The sequence below is a fragment of the Ranitomeya variabilis genome, chromosome 2, assembly GCF_051348905.1.
Source record: "Ranitomeya variabilis isolate aRanVar5 chromosome 2, aRanVar5.hap1, whole genome shotgun sequence".
Classification (NCBI taxonomy): domain Eukaryota; kingdom Metazoa; phylum Chordata; class Amphibia; order Anura; family Dendrobatidae; genus Ranitomeya; species Ranitomeya variabilis.
Window position 1 is genome coordinate 616220163 of NC_135233.1, and position 17201 is coordinate 616237363.

Below are 17201 nucleotides of genomic sequence, written 5' to 3' on the forward strand. Positions count from 1 at the left end.
CTCCGTGATAAGACCTTGCGCGTTCTTTTCTCGTAAATTTTCGCCCGCTGAGCGAAATTATGATATTGGTAATCGGGAGCTCTTGGCTATGAAGTGGGCTTTTGAGGAGTGGCGTCATTGGCTTGAGGGGGCTAGACATCAGGTGGTGGTATTGACCGACCACAAGAATTTGATTTATCTTGAGTCTGCCAGGCGCCTGAATCCTAGACAGGCGCGCTGGTCGTTATTTTTCTCTCGGTTTAATTTTGTGGTTTCTTACCTACCGGGTTCTAAAAATGTGAAGGCGGATGCCCTTTCTAGGAGTTTTGAGCCTGATTCCCCTGGTAATTCTGAACCTACAGGTATCCTTAAGGATGGAGTGATATTATCTGCTGTTTCCCCAGACTTGCGACGGGTCTTGCAGGAGTTTCAGGCGGATAGACCTGATCGTTGCCCGCCTGGTAGACTGTTTGTTCCGGATGATTGGACCAGTAGAGTCATCTCGGAGGTCCATTCTTCTGCGTTAGCTGGTCATCCTGGAATCTTTGGTACCAGGGATTTGGTGGCTAGGTCCTTCTGGTGGCCTTCCCTGTCGCGAGATGTGCGAGGTTTTGTGCAGTCTTGTGATGTTTGTGCTCGGGCCAAGCCTTGTTGTTCTCGGGCTAGTGGATTGTTGTTATCTTTGCCTATTCCGAAGAGGCCTTGGACTCACATCTCCATGGATTTTATTTCTGATCTCCCTGTTTCTCAGAAGATGTCTGTCATCTGGGTGGTGTGTGACCGTTTCTCTAAGATGGTCCATTTGGTCCCCTTGCCTAAATTGCCTTCCTCATCCGAGCTGGTTCCTCTGTTTTTTCAAAATGTGGTTCGCTTGCATGGTATTCCGGAGAATATCGTTTCTGACAGGGGAACCCAATTCGTGTCTAGATTTTGGCGAGCGTTCTGTGCTAGGATGGGCATTGATTTGTCTTTTTCGTCTGCTTTCCATCCTCAGACTAATGGCCAGACCGAGCGAACTAATCAGACCTTGGAGACTTATTTGAGGTGTTTTGTGTCTGCGGATCAGGATGATTGGGTTGCCTTTTTGCCCTTGGCGGAGTTTGCCCTCAATAACCGGGCTAGTTCTGCCACCTTGGTTTCTCCTTTCTTCTGTAATTCGGGGTTTCATCCTCGTTTCTCTTCCGGTCAGGTGGAGTCTTCGGATTGTCCTGGAGTGGATGCTGTGGTGGAGAGGTTGCATCAGATTTGGGGGCATGTGGTGGACAATTTGAAGTTGTCCCAGGAGAAGACTCAGCAGTTTGCCAACCGCCGTCGTCGTGCTGGTCCTCGTCTTTGTGTTGGGGACTTGGTGTGGTTGTCTTCTCGTTTTGTCCCTATGAAGGTTTCTTCTCCTAAGTTTAAGCCTCGGTTCATCGGCCCGTACAAGATATTGGAGATTCTTAACCCTGTGTCCTTTCGTTTGGACCTCCCTGCATCTTTTTCTATTCATAATGTCTTCCATCGGTCATTGTTGCGCAGGTATGAGGTACCGGTTGTGCCTTCCGTTGAGCCTCCTGCTCCGGTGTTGGTTGAGGGTGAGTTGGAGTACGTTGTCGAGAAGATCTTGGACTCCCGTGTTTCCAGACGGAGACTTCAGTATTTGGTCAAGTGGAAGGGCTACGGTCAGGAGGATAATTCTTGGGTGACAGCCTCTGATGTTCATGCCTCCGATTTGGTCCGTGCCTTTCATAGGGCTCATCCTGATCGCCCTGGTGGTTCTGGTGAGGGTTCGGTGCCCCCTCCTTGAGGGGGGGGTACTGTTGTGAATTTGGTTTCTGGGCTCCCCCGGTGGTTACTGGTGGTACTGAACTTGTGTGCTTCATCTCCTCTGTTCACCTGTTTCCATCAGGATGTGGGAGTTTCTATTTAGCCTTGCTCCTCAGTCATTTCTATGCCGGCCAACAATGTTACCAGAAGCCTTTCTGTTGCATGTTCCTGCTCCTAGACTACTATCAGCTAAGTTGGACTTGTAGTCCTAAGATTGTTTTGCATTTTTGTTCCAGTTCTCTGTTTTTGAATATTTCTGAGGCTGGAAGCTCTTGTGAGCTGAAATTGCCACTCTGGTGTCATGAGTTGATATTAGAATCTTAAAGTAATTTCAGGATGGTGTTTTGAAAGGGTTTTCAGCTGACTGTGAAGTTCCCTTTTCTGTCTTCCTACTATCTAGTAAGCGGACCTCAATTTGCTAAACCTATCTTCATACTTCGTATGTCATTTTCCTCTAAAATCACCGACAATATATGTGGGGGCTACTGTCTGCCTTTTGGGGAAAATTTCTCTAGAGGTAAGCCAGGTCTGTATTTTCCTCTGCTAGGGTCAGTCAGTCCTCCGGCTGGCGCTGGGCGTCTAGGGATAAAACGTAGGCACGCTACCTGTTATGACCCCAATGGCGAGGGTCTCAGAGGAACGTGGAAGTCTGCAGAATACAAAAATCCAGCTCATAGGGCAGTGGTAACTGGGTTGACCATATATCTACTCCTAACGCCAACACTAGAAGTAGCCGGGGATCATTCCTACGTTGATTCTAGATGACACGCGCCAGCCGGAGAATCTAGCTACCCCTAGTAGAGGAAAACAAAGACCTTTCTTGCCTCCAGAGAAGGGGACCCCAAAGCTGGATAGAAGCCCCCCACAAATAATGACGGTGAGGTAAGAGGAAATGACAAACACAGAAATGAACCAGGTTTAGCACAGAGAGGCCCGCTTACTGATAGCAGAATAAAGAAAGGTAACTTATATGGTCAACAAAAACCCTATCAAAATCCACACTGGAAATTCAAGAACCCCCGAACCGTCTAACGGTCCGGGGGGAGAACACCAGCCCCCTAGAGCTTCCAGCAAAGGTCAGGATATAGATTTGGAACAAGCTGGACAAAAATACAAAACCAAAACAAATAGCAAAAAGCAAAAGGCAGACTTAGCTGATATAACTGGAACCAGGATCAGTAGACAAGAGCACAGCAAACTAGCTCTGATAACTACGTTGCCAGGCATTGAACTGAAGGTCCAGGGAGCTTATATAGCAACACCCCTAACTAACGACCCAGGTGCGGATAAAAGGAATGACAGAAAAACCAGAGTCAAAAAACTAGTAACCACTAGAGGGAGCAAAAAGCAAATTCACAACAGCTACCCGGCCACTGTTAGTTGTGCGGTAGGTTTAGCTCACAGTCAGCTCGAGTTCCCATCTTCCAAGAGCTAGTCCTTTTGTATGCTATACTACGGTCTCTTGCCATTGAGAACCATGACATATGACTGTACTATCAGGTTTAAACCAGGGGCCAAATTGCCTAAAGCAAGGATGTTTAACATCTCCGGTCCGGAGAGACAAGCGCTAAAGGATTACATTGCTGAAAGTTTGAGTAAAGGGCACATCAGGCCTTCATCCTCACCAGTGGCAGCAGGGTTCTTCTTCGTTAAGAAGAAAGATGGTGGACTACGGCCGTGTCTGGATTTCAGGGAGTTAAACCAGATTACGGTTCGTGATCCATACCCTATGCCATTGATACTGGATTTGTTCAACCAGGTGGCAGGTGCTAAGTGGTTTACCAAGCTTGACCTCAGGGGGGACGTACAACCTTATAAGAGTCCGTCAAGGTGATGAGTGGAAGACAGCTTTTAATACCCCTGAGGGTCATTTTGAAAATTTGGTGATGCCATTTGGGTTGACAAACGCACCTGCAGTGTTTCAACATTTCATAAATGATGTGTTCTCGCATGTTTTGGGGAAATTCGTTATTGTGTACCTAGATGACATCCTCATATATTCTTGCAACCGTGATACTCATTTAGATCATGTCAGGCAGGTGTTACAGCTTCTCAGAGAGAATAAGCTATATGCAAAACTGGAGAAATGTGTATTTTCGGTACAGGAGTTGCCTTTCTTGGGCTATATTGTGTCTGCTTCTGGTTTTAAAATGGACGCCGCTAAGGTGCAAGCGGTGTTGCATTGGGAACGGCCTGATAACCTAAAAGCACTTCAGCGGTTCCTTGGGTTTTCTAACTACTATAGGAAGTTTATCAAGGATTTTTCTATCATTGCTAAACCGCTAACTGACATGACTAAAAAGGGTACCAATTTCTCCGTTTTGGCCTGAGGCTGCTATGTGCGCATTTGAATCTCTTAAGAACAGGTTTGTTTCGGCTCCCATTCTTGTGCAGCCAGATGTATCGAAACCTTTTGTTGTAGAAGTCGATGCGTCTGAGGTTGGTGTGGGGGCGGTGCTGTCACAAGGCTCATCCTTGAGCGGTTTGCATCCATGCGCCTATTTTTCCAAGAAACTGTCGCCCGCCGAACGTAACTACGATATCGGCAACAGAGAGTTGTTGGCAATCAAATTGGCCTTTGAGGAATGGTGACACTTCTTGGAGGGGTCGGTTCATCAGGTTACTGTTATTACCGACCATAAGAATTTGCTTTATTTGGAGTCTGCCAAGTGTTTGTCTCCCAGGCAGGCTCGCTGGGCATTGTTTTTCACGCGGTTCAACTTTGTTGTCACTTACAGACCTGGTTCTAAAAACACTAAGGCGGATGCGTTGTCCAGGTGTTTTCCTGGGGGAGAGCCTCGGGAAGATCCAGTACTCATCCTCCAAAAGGGTGTTGTGGTTTCGGCTCTCACTACCGAGGTTGAGGCTGAGATTACCGAGGCCCAGGAGGATGTACCATCTGAGCTTCCCATCAACAAGACGTTTGTACCGCTTCATCTCCGCTTAAAGGTTTTGGCGGAGCATCATGATGCTTGTTATGATCTGGTGACCTTGGAGACGCATGAAACTTTCTCTGGAGTTGGTGGAACCTGTACTGACCGCAAATCCTGAACTAACACCGCAACTAGAAGTAGCCGTGGGGTGTGCCTAACATACCCTAGACACCTCGACACAGCCGGAGGACTAAATACCCCTATAGATGGAAATTGGAATGCTACCTTGCCTCAGAGCAGACCCCCAAAGGATAGGCAGCCCCCCACGAATAATGACTGTGAGTAGGAGAAGAATAGACACACGCAGGTAGAAAACAGGATTTAGCAAAAGAGGCCACTCTAGCTAAATAGGAAAGGATAGGACAGATTACTAAGCGGTCAGTATTAAAACCCTTCCAAAAATATCCACAGCAGATAATACAAAAAGTTCCACAATCTAACTAAAGACATGGAATGTATATCTGCCATTCCAGAGAATCCAACAAGACTGAGAAAATACTGACACAATCTAAGCTGGACAAGAAAACACAAAGAATAGCACTGAATTGTGAAGCACATAGCATGTGTGCCACAGGAAAAAAAAACAGACACTTATCTTTGCTGATTTGGCAGAAAGGCAGGAGGAACCAAGCAGAGGTCCAACACCTCCCAACAACAATTGACAACTGGCAAGGACTAATGAATCCTGCACGCCTAAATACCCCTGTCAGAACTGCAATCAGCAGATACACCTGACCAGGACTGCAACTCAGGGACAACTGCACCCCAGTCAGAACTGCAATCAGCAGATACACCTGACCAGGACTGCAACTCAGGGGCAACTGCATTACCACCTACAACCACAGGAGGGAGCCCAAAAGCAGAATTCACAACAGATGCTGTCCTGGCTGGCCATCCAGGGGTTAGGGGTACCTTGGAGTTGGTGTCACGTCGGTTTTGGTGGCCCAAGATCCGACAGGACGTGGTCTCATACGTGTCAGCTTGCACCACGTGCGCTAGGACTAAGACGCCCCGCTCCCGTCCTGTTGGCACACTACGTCCTCTCGAGGTACCTAGTAAGCCATGGACGGAAATCTCCATGGATTTTATCACTGACTTGCCCTCCTCAGCTGGGAACACGGTCATCTTGGTGATTGTTGATCGGTTCTCAAAAATGTCGCACTTTGTGTCTTTGCCTTCGTTGCCTAACACTAAGACTCTGGCTCAGGTATTTGTGCAGGAGGTGGTCAGACTTCATGGGGTTCCGTCTGACATAGTTTCTGATAGGGGGTCTCAGTTTGTGGCAAAATTTTGGAAAGCATTTTGTTCACGGCTGGGGATCAAGTTGTCTCATTCTTCGGCGTTTCATCCTCAGTCAAATGGTCAGACCGAGCGTATGAACCAAAATTTGGAACAGTACTTACGCTGCTTTGTTTCGGATAACCAGGAGGAGTGGTCGAAGTTTCTTCCTTTGGCTGAGTTTGCCATCAATAATCACCGCCAGGAGTCGTCTGGGGAGTCTCCATTTTTTTGTGTTTACGGGCTTCATCAATTTTGTACTTTGAGTCAGGGGGGCTCTTCCAGTGTCCCAGAGGAAGACCAGTTAGGAGCACAATTATCATCAGTCTGGAGGAGAGTTAAACAGCGCCTGTTGAGTGTGGGTGCTAGGTACAAACGTGTGGCTGACAGTAGGCGTGTACCAGGTCCGGACCTGAGTGTGGATGACTGGGTGTGGTTTTCCACAAAAAACCATCCCTTAAATTGGGTCCACGGTTTATTGGTCCATTTAGGGTCGCCGCTGTCATTAACCCAGTAGCGTACCGGTTGGAGCTTCCTACGGTGTATAAAATACACAACGTGTTCCACAGATCATTGTTAAAGAAGGTGGTGGGTCTTGTGGACATGACACCAATGCCTTCTCCAGTCTTGGTGGATGGTAATTTGGAATTTGAAGTCTCCAAGGTGGTTGACTCTCGTGTAGTGCGCCGCACTTTACAGTACTTGGTACACTGGCGTGGTTATGGGCCTGAGGAGAGGTCCTGGGTACCAGCCTCGGACGTTCATGCGGATCGGCTGGACAGGTTTTTTCACCGCCGCCATCCGGACAAGCCGGGTCCTATAAGCCGTGAGGGCCCTGGGGTCCCTCATAGAAGGCGGGGTACTGTCATATCGGACGCTGTTCAGACCAGGTCGTTCGACAGACAGCGGTAATTCCGCTTTTGTCCACTATGCGCTCATTGGCGTCGGCTAGATTTTATCTAGCTGGTCCGGGGTTAATTTACCTGGTGCTCGGATTGGAAGCTGGGCCATGCCCACTGCCTTTAAATAGTTCTCCTGAACATTGGGCGTCGCCGATTATAGCTTCTGTCTTGTGCGTGGTTATCTTGGTCTGGAGTGGTGAGCTAGTAGTTGGAGTATCGTAGCTGGTGGTGTATTTCCCTTTGTCTTATTTTCTCCTTCCCATATTTGTATTTGTTTTGCCCTTTGCACTTATAGTGTATGCCTGAGTGACTGCGGCGTGGTGCTTATTTTTCCGTTATCCTTGTCTGTGCTAACTGTGGGTATTGGAGTGTGGTCTCTTCACTGGGTGGTGGGTTGTGGTTTCAGTCTTGGGTTGAAACAGGAGATAGGGCGAGGGTGGAGGCCCAGACATGCACACCATCAGTGTAAACTCTGAGAGAGGGTAAGTCAGGGTTTCCCTATTCTGAGGGAAATCGCAGGGGCCCGGGTTATTAGCTCTTTCCTACCTAGGTCTCCCGTGACAGAAGGTAGTTCACACACAAATGGTTGTAAAAATAAATCAATATAATGGGAAAGGTGAACAGTAATAGATTTAATGCCAGATATTATTGGACGACCAGAGGGGATAGTTAAAAACGTATATGGGCCTTGGGTAGACAGCAAAAATATAGTAGTTGGTAATGTTTAATCGAAAGAAAAACTCTCTTTTTTTGTTTAAAAAAAAATATTCTGAATAGCTCTACTAATCAGTTGTATTCTGAAAAATAGTGTTTGGCAGGATCCTGTGGTAATTTGTCATAATATATTGTATCATTCACATAGATCGATCTCTGCATAATAACAATTCCTTCCCATTTGTCGGCGGCTCTACTCACAATCTGATAGTTGGGTTTGAGTGACTTGAGTACAGAACGCTCTGCTTTGGCGAGATTATCTTTACTAGAATTTTCATTAGATGATAATGTTTCCAAATGACTATCGCAATGATGCCGAGGATAAAAATTCAATTTTGTCTTCACATCACCATGCTTTGGGGTTCAGAAGAGGGAGTAGTATCTATGTCAGGGTTATTACTATCTGGGGTAAAAAAAAAAAAAAGTGGCTTTGTCTTTTAATATAAACATAAGGTTAATTTGTGCACAAATTTATTTAAGTCAAGGAATAATTGAAAATTATCTGTTTTAACTGTAGGGCAAAACAAAAGATTTTTGGCAAGTATCATATTTTCAGGTGATAGGTTAACTTGTCTTATAAACCGAAATTCTATTATAGAGACCACCACACAACTCCATCGAAGCATATGGACTGAGAATTAAGCCATTGGATAAACATAATTCCAACTAGGAGAACTGAGATTTTTCAATCATGCAGTACAGCATGGAATGGAGCATCGGGACACTTGACAATTCTGCGGTGGGCCCCTGAGCAAGACTTGGAGGGGGCCCGTTGGTTTCAACTGAATGTGCATCAGAGGACGCACATTCAGTTGAAATATATTGCAGTATAGAAAGCAATATGAAAAAGGCCAAGACACAAGGTGGGAGACTGAAGCCAAAATGCAGGGAGCCAAAGTCAAGCCAAGTCAAGAGGCGGGAGGCCAAAGCAAAGACAAGAGGCAGGAGGCCAAAGCAAAGCTAAGAGGCCAAAGGAAAGCCAAGAGGCATGAGGCCAAAGCAAAGCCAAGAGGCCAAAGCAAAGCCAAGAGGCAGAAGGCCAAAGCCGAGCCAAGAGGCAGGAGGACAAAGCCAAGCAAAGAGGCAGGAGGCCTAAGGTGAGCCAAGAGGCAGAAGGCCAAAGCCGAGCCAAGAGGCAGTAGGCCAAAGCCGAGGCAAGAGGCAGGAGGACAAACCCGAGCCAAAAGGCAGGAGGCCAAAGCCAAGCTAAAAGGCTGGAGACAAAAGCCAAGCTAAAAGGCAGGAGACCAAAGCCAAGCCAAGATACAGGAGGCCAAAGCCAAGCCGAGAGGCGTAGACGTGAGGCAGGAATCTAAGCCATGAGGCAACTGGAGGGATAGTGAGATTAGTGGACCGCTGATCTGTCGACTCAGATAAATAAAATCTAGAGGAGAGAGGTTAAATGTGAAAAAATAAGTACATAAAAAGATTTAAAGTTTTGATAAAAGTAAAATTTATTAAAAAGTGGAGAAAACGACTGCTTGGTTTTGATTCCCGGTATACCGGGCCTCGGCCTCCTCACGTTGTGCGTTTTCTTCTCTCACGTGTACATACTTCTTTGTAAGATTCTATAGCTCGGTGCGATTGTCGCCATCCAAGTGGATTTTCTTTGGAAGGATTTCAGTCCAGAACTTGAATTTTTCCTCTTTCAGCTTCAAAGATGATTTCTGACTCAAATTAATCTCCAGGTAGTGCTCGTCTGCACTGTACTCCGGCCATGTTGTCAGACCGGGACTATTGGGATTCCTGCAGTACACAACGTTGCATTATTATCATTGGGTATGATAATTAGGTGAATTAGGTGACACCAGCGCAGCGAATGTGCGGTCATTCTTGTATAGGGCATGGTCTTACCCAGTGCGAGCGAAGTTTGCCCAGTATTTCATTATGGTTCTGGCCAGGCGTTTCTCTTCCTGGGTTGCAGCACCTGAGAAAGAAAACAGCAGCAGTGAATGGTCCATGAGAGGATAAAGACTTTATCCACACACGGGCCCTAAAAATATAATATCAGTCCAGCAGGGATACATCTCATAGTGGACCTGACTTGGTGGACGCTGTGGCATTGGACCACTATAAAGCCATGATGGAAAAAAACAAAAATGTATGAGCACTAGATCATTTTTGCACGGGTCCGCTGTCTAGGAAAGCTGCTGCAATTCCTTATCTTGCGAAAAAAATGTATACAGAACCCTGTTTGGTTATTGTGGGCTTTTAGAAACAGTCATGTGTACTTCAGGGGCTCTTCCCAGAGTATACATTGTATCTAGGGCAAAAATGCAATGTACTTATTTTCACTGACTCACCAGAGTATAAGACGCCATCTCTTAGGAAAGCTCCTCCGGTCACAAAAAATAGCTCGTCACCGTGATCGGCCTTCACAAAACGTGGTCTTATGTGTTCTAGTAAGCTTGGCGGGTGCTGGTACTCATACAGATACACAGGGAGCCCCATATCTATCGAGAAATAAGAAGACCAAGAGTCGTGTGTCCGCACCATGACATTGTACAGTCTGAGATATTACTAAGGATAATGCTCATCCACGAGCTGCTGCTGTGCCTGTATGAGACTGGGACAGTCATCTCCTGGGCATCTTGTAGGTGTCGAGGCAGTGAGCAAAACGGGAGGTATCAGAGGGGTTCCTCAGTAGGCATAGCCGCCGGTACGGCTTGTTTACTACACCTCTACCTGTTATTAAATTATATGGACACCTTTGGGGTCATTTTATTATGTATTTATTTACTTACATGCGTGTATTTGATGGCTGCAAAATGAGTTAACTGAGTTCATTCTGAGAGAAGCTCATAAAAATTATAAACGCTCTCTGCAGAAGGAGCTTTGTGGATTAAGGGGAAAAAATCTGTTAAAGTGCTCTTAGCTTTTAAAAAGTGACAAATAGTAAGTAATTAATTTTGCAGCTTGACTGCCAACTCCTTTGTCTGAAGTCACATAGCCAAGGAGAAAGCTTCGCTGGGTGGGGAATAGAGCTGGAGTGACAGAGGCTTTAGACCTACAAATAGTTCTTTAACTCTATACAGTGCCACCACCAATATGCTGTGTGACATCGAGCAAAGGAGCTTTGAATCAAATAGAAGGAAGCGGTGCGGGGTGGGGAATAGAGCTCGAGTGATGGAGGCTTCCGAACTACAAATAGCTGTTCATTCTCAATTGCATATCAATTAAAACCCTGATTTCTCAGAACAACGTGTATTGCTGAACTTGTCTTAGAGAACTACAGTACATGAGCATATAAATAGTCTGGCGGAAGGAATATTGCTGACAGATTCCTTTTAACAACATTAGCAATATATTAAGACTACAAGTCCCAGCATGTCTTAACAGAAAACAAGCTACAATATGAGCGGCTTGTACCTCGATGGTATTTTGCAATTTTTAGGGTCGGTATAACGAAAATAATATCGCCGCACAAATCCTGGAAGCGGTCGCGAATCTCCACTGGATCAGTGGTGTCACCAAGATACTCGTCCATGATGTGAGGAATGGCTTCTGGCCTCAGAGACTAAATTGACAATGTATATACAAAAAAAAAAAAATTTTCATAGAAAACTAATTGGATAATAAGAACATAAATGCGTCGCGTTCATCTTATCTCACCAGTATAGGAAGATTTTGGAGCTTCATCATCGCAGTTGCCCGCGTCATTCCGGCTGTTACATCTGATAAGTTTAATAGCTAAATACAAATATATATCGTGCATCATAACATGGAAATCACTTTCTAGACGCCACCAAAAACGTTCATAAATGAGCTGTCACCTACCGATAGAGATATCCAGCCGAACTCCTGATTGTTCATTCCCAGGAGGAACGGGACCTTGTTACTTTCCTTGTTAGCAAACATCGTCACTGCTGGTTTGGGTAGAAAAACGCCGTCCACACAACCAGGAAGAAACAGCATGCCCTGCAGAGACAGAATCTTGTGATGGATCAGTGAGTATGTGCACCCCGATATACAACAGATAAATACTGGTTATATGTAAGCATAAATATTCAGCCTTCAGCTCAGAACCCTGAACTGTTGCACACCTCTTAGGGTAGATAATTTACGGCAGCCAGAAGAGTTTAACCCAATATTAAAACATAACCTTTACTTATATGATTAAAATGGACAAACAAAATAAGTGCTCATGACGAAAACTGTGCTCTAATAAAAAACTGGTATGGTCTCACCAATTGCAGACAGGAGGATCCCCACAATAGTTATGCAGGGTCCAGGGAGGGTCCACGATAGCAGACTGAGGTAGGGGATGTGGGGACCTTTTTCCCTAAACCCCTGTCGTGCCCCAGCAATAGCTCCTGTCCTTACAAGGACAGGCCCAAGTAAGCCTAGCTATGGACACCCCCAGCTTCAAATTATCTCAAAAACGGAGGCGTTTTTGAGATAATTTGAAGCTGGGGGTGTCCATAGCTAGGCTTACTTGGGCCTGTCCTTGTAAGGACAGGAGCTATTGCTGGGGCACGACAGGGGTTTAGGGAAAAAGGTCCCCACATCCCCTACCTCAGTCTGCTATCGTGGACCCTCCCTGGACCCTGCATAACTATTGTGGGGATCCTCCTGTCTGCAATTGGTGAGACCATACCAGTTTTTTATTAGAGCACAGTTTTCGTCATGAGCACTTATTTTGTTTGTCCATTTTAATCATATAAGTAAAGGTTATGTTTTAATATTGGGTTAAACTCTTCTGGCTGCCGTAAATTATATGTAAGCATAACAGAATATTTAACACTGGATCGCTGATACTCTCATACACTGTCTGACATTGAGGTCTGACTCTCATCAAAGTAAGAATTTAGGAATAACCCTCTTTACGCTTCACGATTTTGTACTTTTGATTTTTCCTTGTTGACTTCCTGGAGCCTTATTTTTTAATTTTTCCATCCCCATAGCCGTATGAGGGCTTCTTTTTTTGTGGGAGAAGTTGTAGCTTTGAATGGCACCATTTATTTTATCATATAAAGAACAATGAGAAAAAAAGCTTAAAAAATGGTGAAAAAAAAGAAAATTCCTGTGGTTGTTTTAATGGTGTTCACAGTTCGGTACAAATGATCTGATAACGGTATTCTCCAGTTCAGTAAGATTACAGCGATACCAACTTGTAGTGTTTTTTTCTATTAAGTAGTGAAAAAAATCTGAACTTTGTAAAGAATAAAAAAATGTTTTTGTGCATAGTGAGCTGTACTTTTATTGGTACATACAATCTTTTAATCACTTTTTTATTGTATTTTTTTTAAAGAGAAACAGCAATAAAAATCTGCAATTGATGTTTTTTTTTAAACTGGTAAAATACTTTAATATTTTGATAAAATCAGACATTTGCAGATGTAGTGATGACAATATTTATTATATTTGTTTGATTTCTCTAATATTTAGCCAGGAAAAGGGGTAAGTGGCGATTTGAATTTTCAGGTTTTATTACACTGGTCAACAGCATTTTTGGTGCCAAAGATATTTCATCGAATTTAGGGTATTTTTGGGGTGCTGATTCTGAATATGTCATCAGTTTTGCCAGATTGGCTCAAGTTTTTGAGATTTTTGGTATCTTATTTATAGCACTTGTTGGTAAATGCGACACATCATCTCATTAATTTCTTTGGATTAGTACTTGAACTGAGCAGTTCTCAATATAGTTTTGTGTTAATTAGTGTTCTAAAAGTTTGTTCATAGCTTGATTTTTGCACTAACTTTATGTTGTTGTCTGTTTTCCAGTGAAAAGCATGAACTCATCAAGAAGAAGTTGTCTTAACGATCCAGACTCATTCTGTTACATTTGTGGTGAATACACACTGCCAAAACATAGAAGAAACATAACAGACTTCGTAAAAAAAGTGTATTTTGCCTATTTTGGGGTTATGCTTGGGGACCAAGACAAGTTTTGGGCACCACACATAGTGTGCAAAGCATGTATCGAATTATTACGAAAATGGAGCAAAGGACAAAGAAAAAGCTTCAAATTTGGTGTTCCAATGGTGTGGAGAGAGCCAAAAAATCATCATGATGACTGTTATTTCTGGTAAACACAGGTACAGGCACATCTTCACAATGAGGGACAGGCCTTCTTGCAGATTCCATGTTACTCCCATTTTCGTTTCTTATGCTTATAGAATCCTTGCACTTGCACTGCACAGAAATAACAGTCATCATGATGATTTTTTGGCTCTCTCCACACCATTGGAACACCAAATTTGAAGCTTTTTCTTTGTCCTTTGCTCCATTTTCGTAATAATTCGATACATGCTTTGCACACTATGTGTGGTGCCCAAAACTTGTCTTGGTCCCCAAGCATAACCCCAAAATAGGCAAAATACACTTTTTTTTACGAAGTCTGTTATGTTTCTTCTATGTTTTGGCAGTGTGTATTCACCACAAATGTAACAGAATTAGTCTGGATCGTTAAGACAACTTCTTCTTGATGAGTTCATGCTTTTCACTGGAAAACAGACAACAACATAAAGTTAGTGCAAAAATCAAGCTATGAACAAACTTTTAGAACACTAATTAACACAAAACTATATTGAGAACTGCTCAGTTCAAGTACTAATCCAAAGAAATTAATGAGATGATGCGTCGCATTTACCAACAAGTGCTATAAATAAGATACCAAAAATGTCAAAAACTTGAGCCAATCTGGCAAAACTGATAGCATATTCAGAATCAGCACCCCAAAAATACCCCAAATTCATTAAAATATTTTGGACACCAGAAAAAAAAATTTATTTTGTTGACCTGTGAAAACTTTTTATTTGTACTTTACACTATCTTTTTTGATTCCCCCGAGGGTCTTTAACTTGTAAATGCCTGATCACTTGAACTATATACTGCAATGATTCAGTATAGCAGTATTTAGTGAAAAGCTTAGTCTCCTATGAAGCCTGGCCTGTGGCTCACATTCACAGGAGCATAAACATGGAGGCGACGTGGCTGCTAAAAGACCCCAAGGCTGTTATGGCAATCCACCCCGAAATTATTTAGTAAGAATGGAGTCAATAGGTGCCCAGACAGGCGCATCACTAGGATCACAACACGTAAATGCCACTGTCGGAAATTAGCCGCTTCATTTAAGTGGTTAAACAGCAGTGATTGGAGTAAGCTCTGATCTGTGCTGTTAGATGAAGATGCTGACTGTATAACACAACCAGCATCTGTCTGCTCTATGCACTTGCATGACCGCCAGGACTTAAACTATACATTATACCGAATCTACATGGCCCAGATTCTCTCCATAATGATCCTGCCAGAAACATAGCTGAGGCTTTGAACGCCTCTGACCCTAGTGTTCACCCCTAGCAAGGCTTCCTATGCCTCCTTACCGTAACCCCTGCCAGCCTTACAGCTGCAGTCGCAGTATACTACCCATCAATTCCCTGCCCATTGCAGGATCGCTGTTCTGCAGAGCTTCCTCACATAGCGGGCTTTCCTGCTGTGCTGTGAGATGCTTTTCTGCTCTGCAAGAGGTCTTGCTGTGGCCCTCTTCTCCTCCATTAGGGTCTGTTATCCTCCAGCACGCCTTGCGCTGTAACCCTCATAGACAACCATACAAGCCAAAACTGGTTGTACTTTGTTCCCATCTTGTGGAGTCTCTCATAGCTGCACCTCGGATGAATCACCTCTTCTGAGTTACAAGAAATATATAATCTAATAATATATATATATATATACACACACACAAACACACACACACACACACACACACATATATATACATACACATATTGTGGTGCAGCGGGGTTGGTGCAGTGTGACAGCCTGGCAGAGACCCAGGAAAGTTCAAAACAAAGTCTCTTTTAATGGTCAGCCTCATACCCACGTTTCCTGGCCTCCTCTTACCCACTCTTCTATACAGCTAATGCCTCTATCACATTAAAGGTGTGGGCATTTGTTTCAGCAATCACAATCATATCATACTATGCCCCAAATGCACATCAATCACCCTTACCCACTAACCTTATAGCAGAACATGCCCAAGGGACCACGATACTTTGTGGAGACTCCAGTTGTACACTCAACCTAAATCTAGACATGTCCTCTAACCCCCAATTAGACACCTCCTTCGCACCTTTTCGTTTTGACTCTTTTGACTCTACCTCCTTCTCTAATGCTTGGAGTGAAGTAAACCCAACAGTTAGAGATTATCCTTATTTCTCTCCGCATCACTCTGTATTTATGAGGATTGATCACATATTTGTCCACACAACATCTCTTCCATTTCCATTCTAACCACTCCCAGGTCGGACCATTCTCCTATCCAACTAACCGGCACCTTGTTGCACGCACGTCATAGTCTTGCAACTGGACTCTTGACGATTCTACGAGTCTCCTGCCCAGAAATCTTTCAGGGATTGGGCAATCAGTTAACTGAATACTTTCCCCTGAAACAACAATCTGACACCTCACCAATCTACCTTTTAGAGGCACATACGGTCCGGAGAAGAAAGTTGCCCATAAGAAAAAACATCGGTTGGCCAGGACTGCAGATTTTGAAAGTAAGGTGACATCTCTCGAGTCTCAGTTGGCAAACTCCCTATCCTCCTTAATTTACCGAGACCTGGACCACGCGTGATCTGAGCTAGATCTGCTTCTCCCATTAAATGTCCCACTCAACTAAAATATGGGATGACCTAAAATATAATTCTATTCTTTTTTCTCCTTCTCTCCCATTGGCACCCTTGTGAGGGAGGTAGTACTCAATTTACCCTAGGATTCAATTTCTCCCTGGCGTTCTGTAAGTGGATCGTATCCGATGTCAACAGGTTCCACCACTAATTTACAGAGAACCTGTCATCAGGGTTATACATATTAAACTAAAGGCATGGGCATAATGGCGCTGGTATAACAATTAAATACATACTTTCAGTGAAGAAATCCATAGATTGGATTTTATAAAATAATCACTAGAGGTTTTGGTTTCTGTGTATCGGGGCGGGACTGTGGGTATGGTCTTCAGCTCTGCCATGGCCCTTCCTCTGACAGTCTTCTTCCTTATTTAAATTCCAGTTCACACAGTTGGCGCTTGCGCACATAGATCTCTCGATGGGCTTTAATAAAATGTCACCGTAAAGGCTCATGTGCAGATTGATCATCTGGCAGATTTAAGGAAGATGGCACGGGTGATGGTGCATGCACAGATTGATATTTTTTAAAAACCCGGCTATGGATTTCTTCACAGAAAGTATCTATTAAATCAGTATACCAGCCCCATTATGGCCATGCCTTTAGTTTAATATGTATAACCCTGATGACAGGTTCTATTTAAATTAGTGGTTGAGCCTTTTGACACTGACTATCACTTTTCCGGTCCTACAGGAAAAATTCCACCTTCCACCCAAAGCAGTGTTCCGATATCCGCAGTTTTCTCACCTCTCTGTTGAAGAATGTCCCGCACAATACTCCTTTTGAATAAAGATGTCACTTACTTGCCCATGCGCCAGGTACCATCGGTCTGCTCTACAGGTCCTTCTCAAAAAATTAGCATATAGTGTAAAATTTCATTATTTACCATAATGTAATGATTACAATTAAACTTTCATATATTATAGATTCATTATCCACCAACTGAAATTTGTCAGGTCTTTTA

The 17201-nt window shown here is 44.0% G+C and overlaps 1 protein-coding gene across 1 annotated transcript in view; it reads right to left on the reverse strand.

Annotated features, from left to right (window-relative positions):
* Positions 1-9041: 9041 nt before the first annotated feature.
* LOC143807352 (fatty acyl-CoA hydrolase precursor, medium chain-like) overlaps positions 9042-17201 on the reverse strand; it is a 36493-nt gene continuing 28333 nt past the window's right edge. Inside the window, exons 8-13 of the mRNA XM_077288797.1 lie at positions 11390-11530; positions 11225-11302; positions 10982-11129; positions 9916-10065; positions 9467-9539; positions 9042-9358 (exon numbers count right to left, since the gene is read on the reverse strand). Of these exons, the coding sequence (XP_077144912.1) occupies positions 9181-9358; positions 9467-9539; positions 9916-10065; positions 10982-11129; positions 11225-11302; positions 11390-11530 (768 nt within the window). The 3' untranslated portion in view covers positions 9042-9180. The remainder of the gene's footprint in view (positions 9359-9466; positions 9540-9915; positions 10066-10981; positions 11130-11224; positions 11303-11389; positions 11531-17201) is intronic.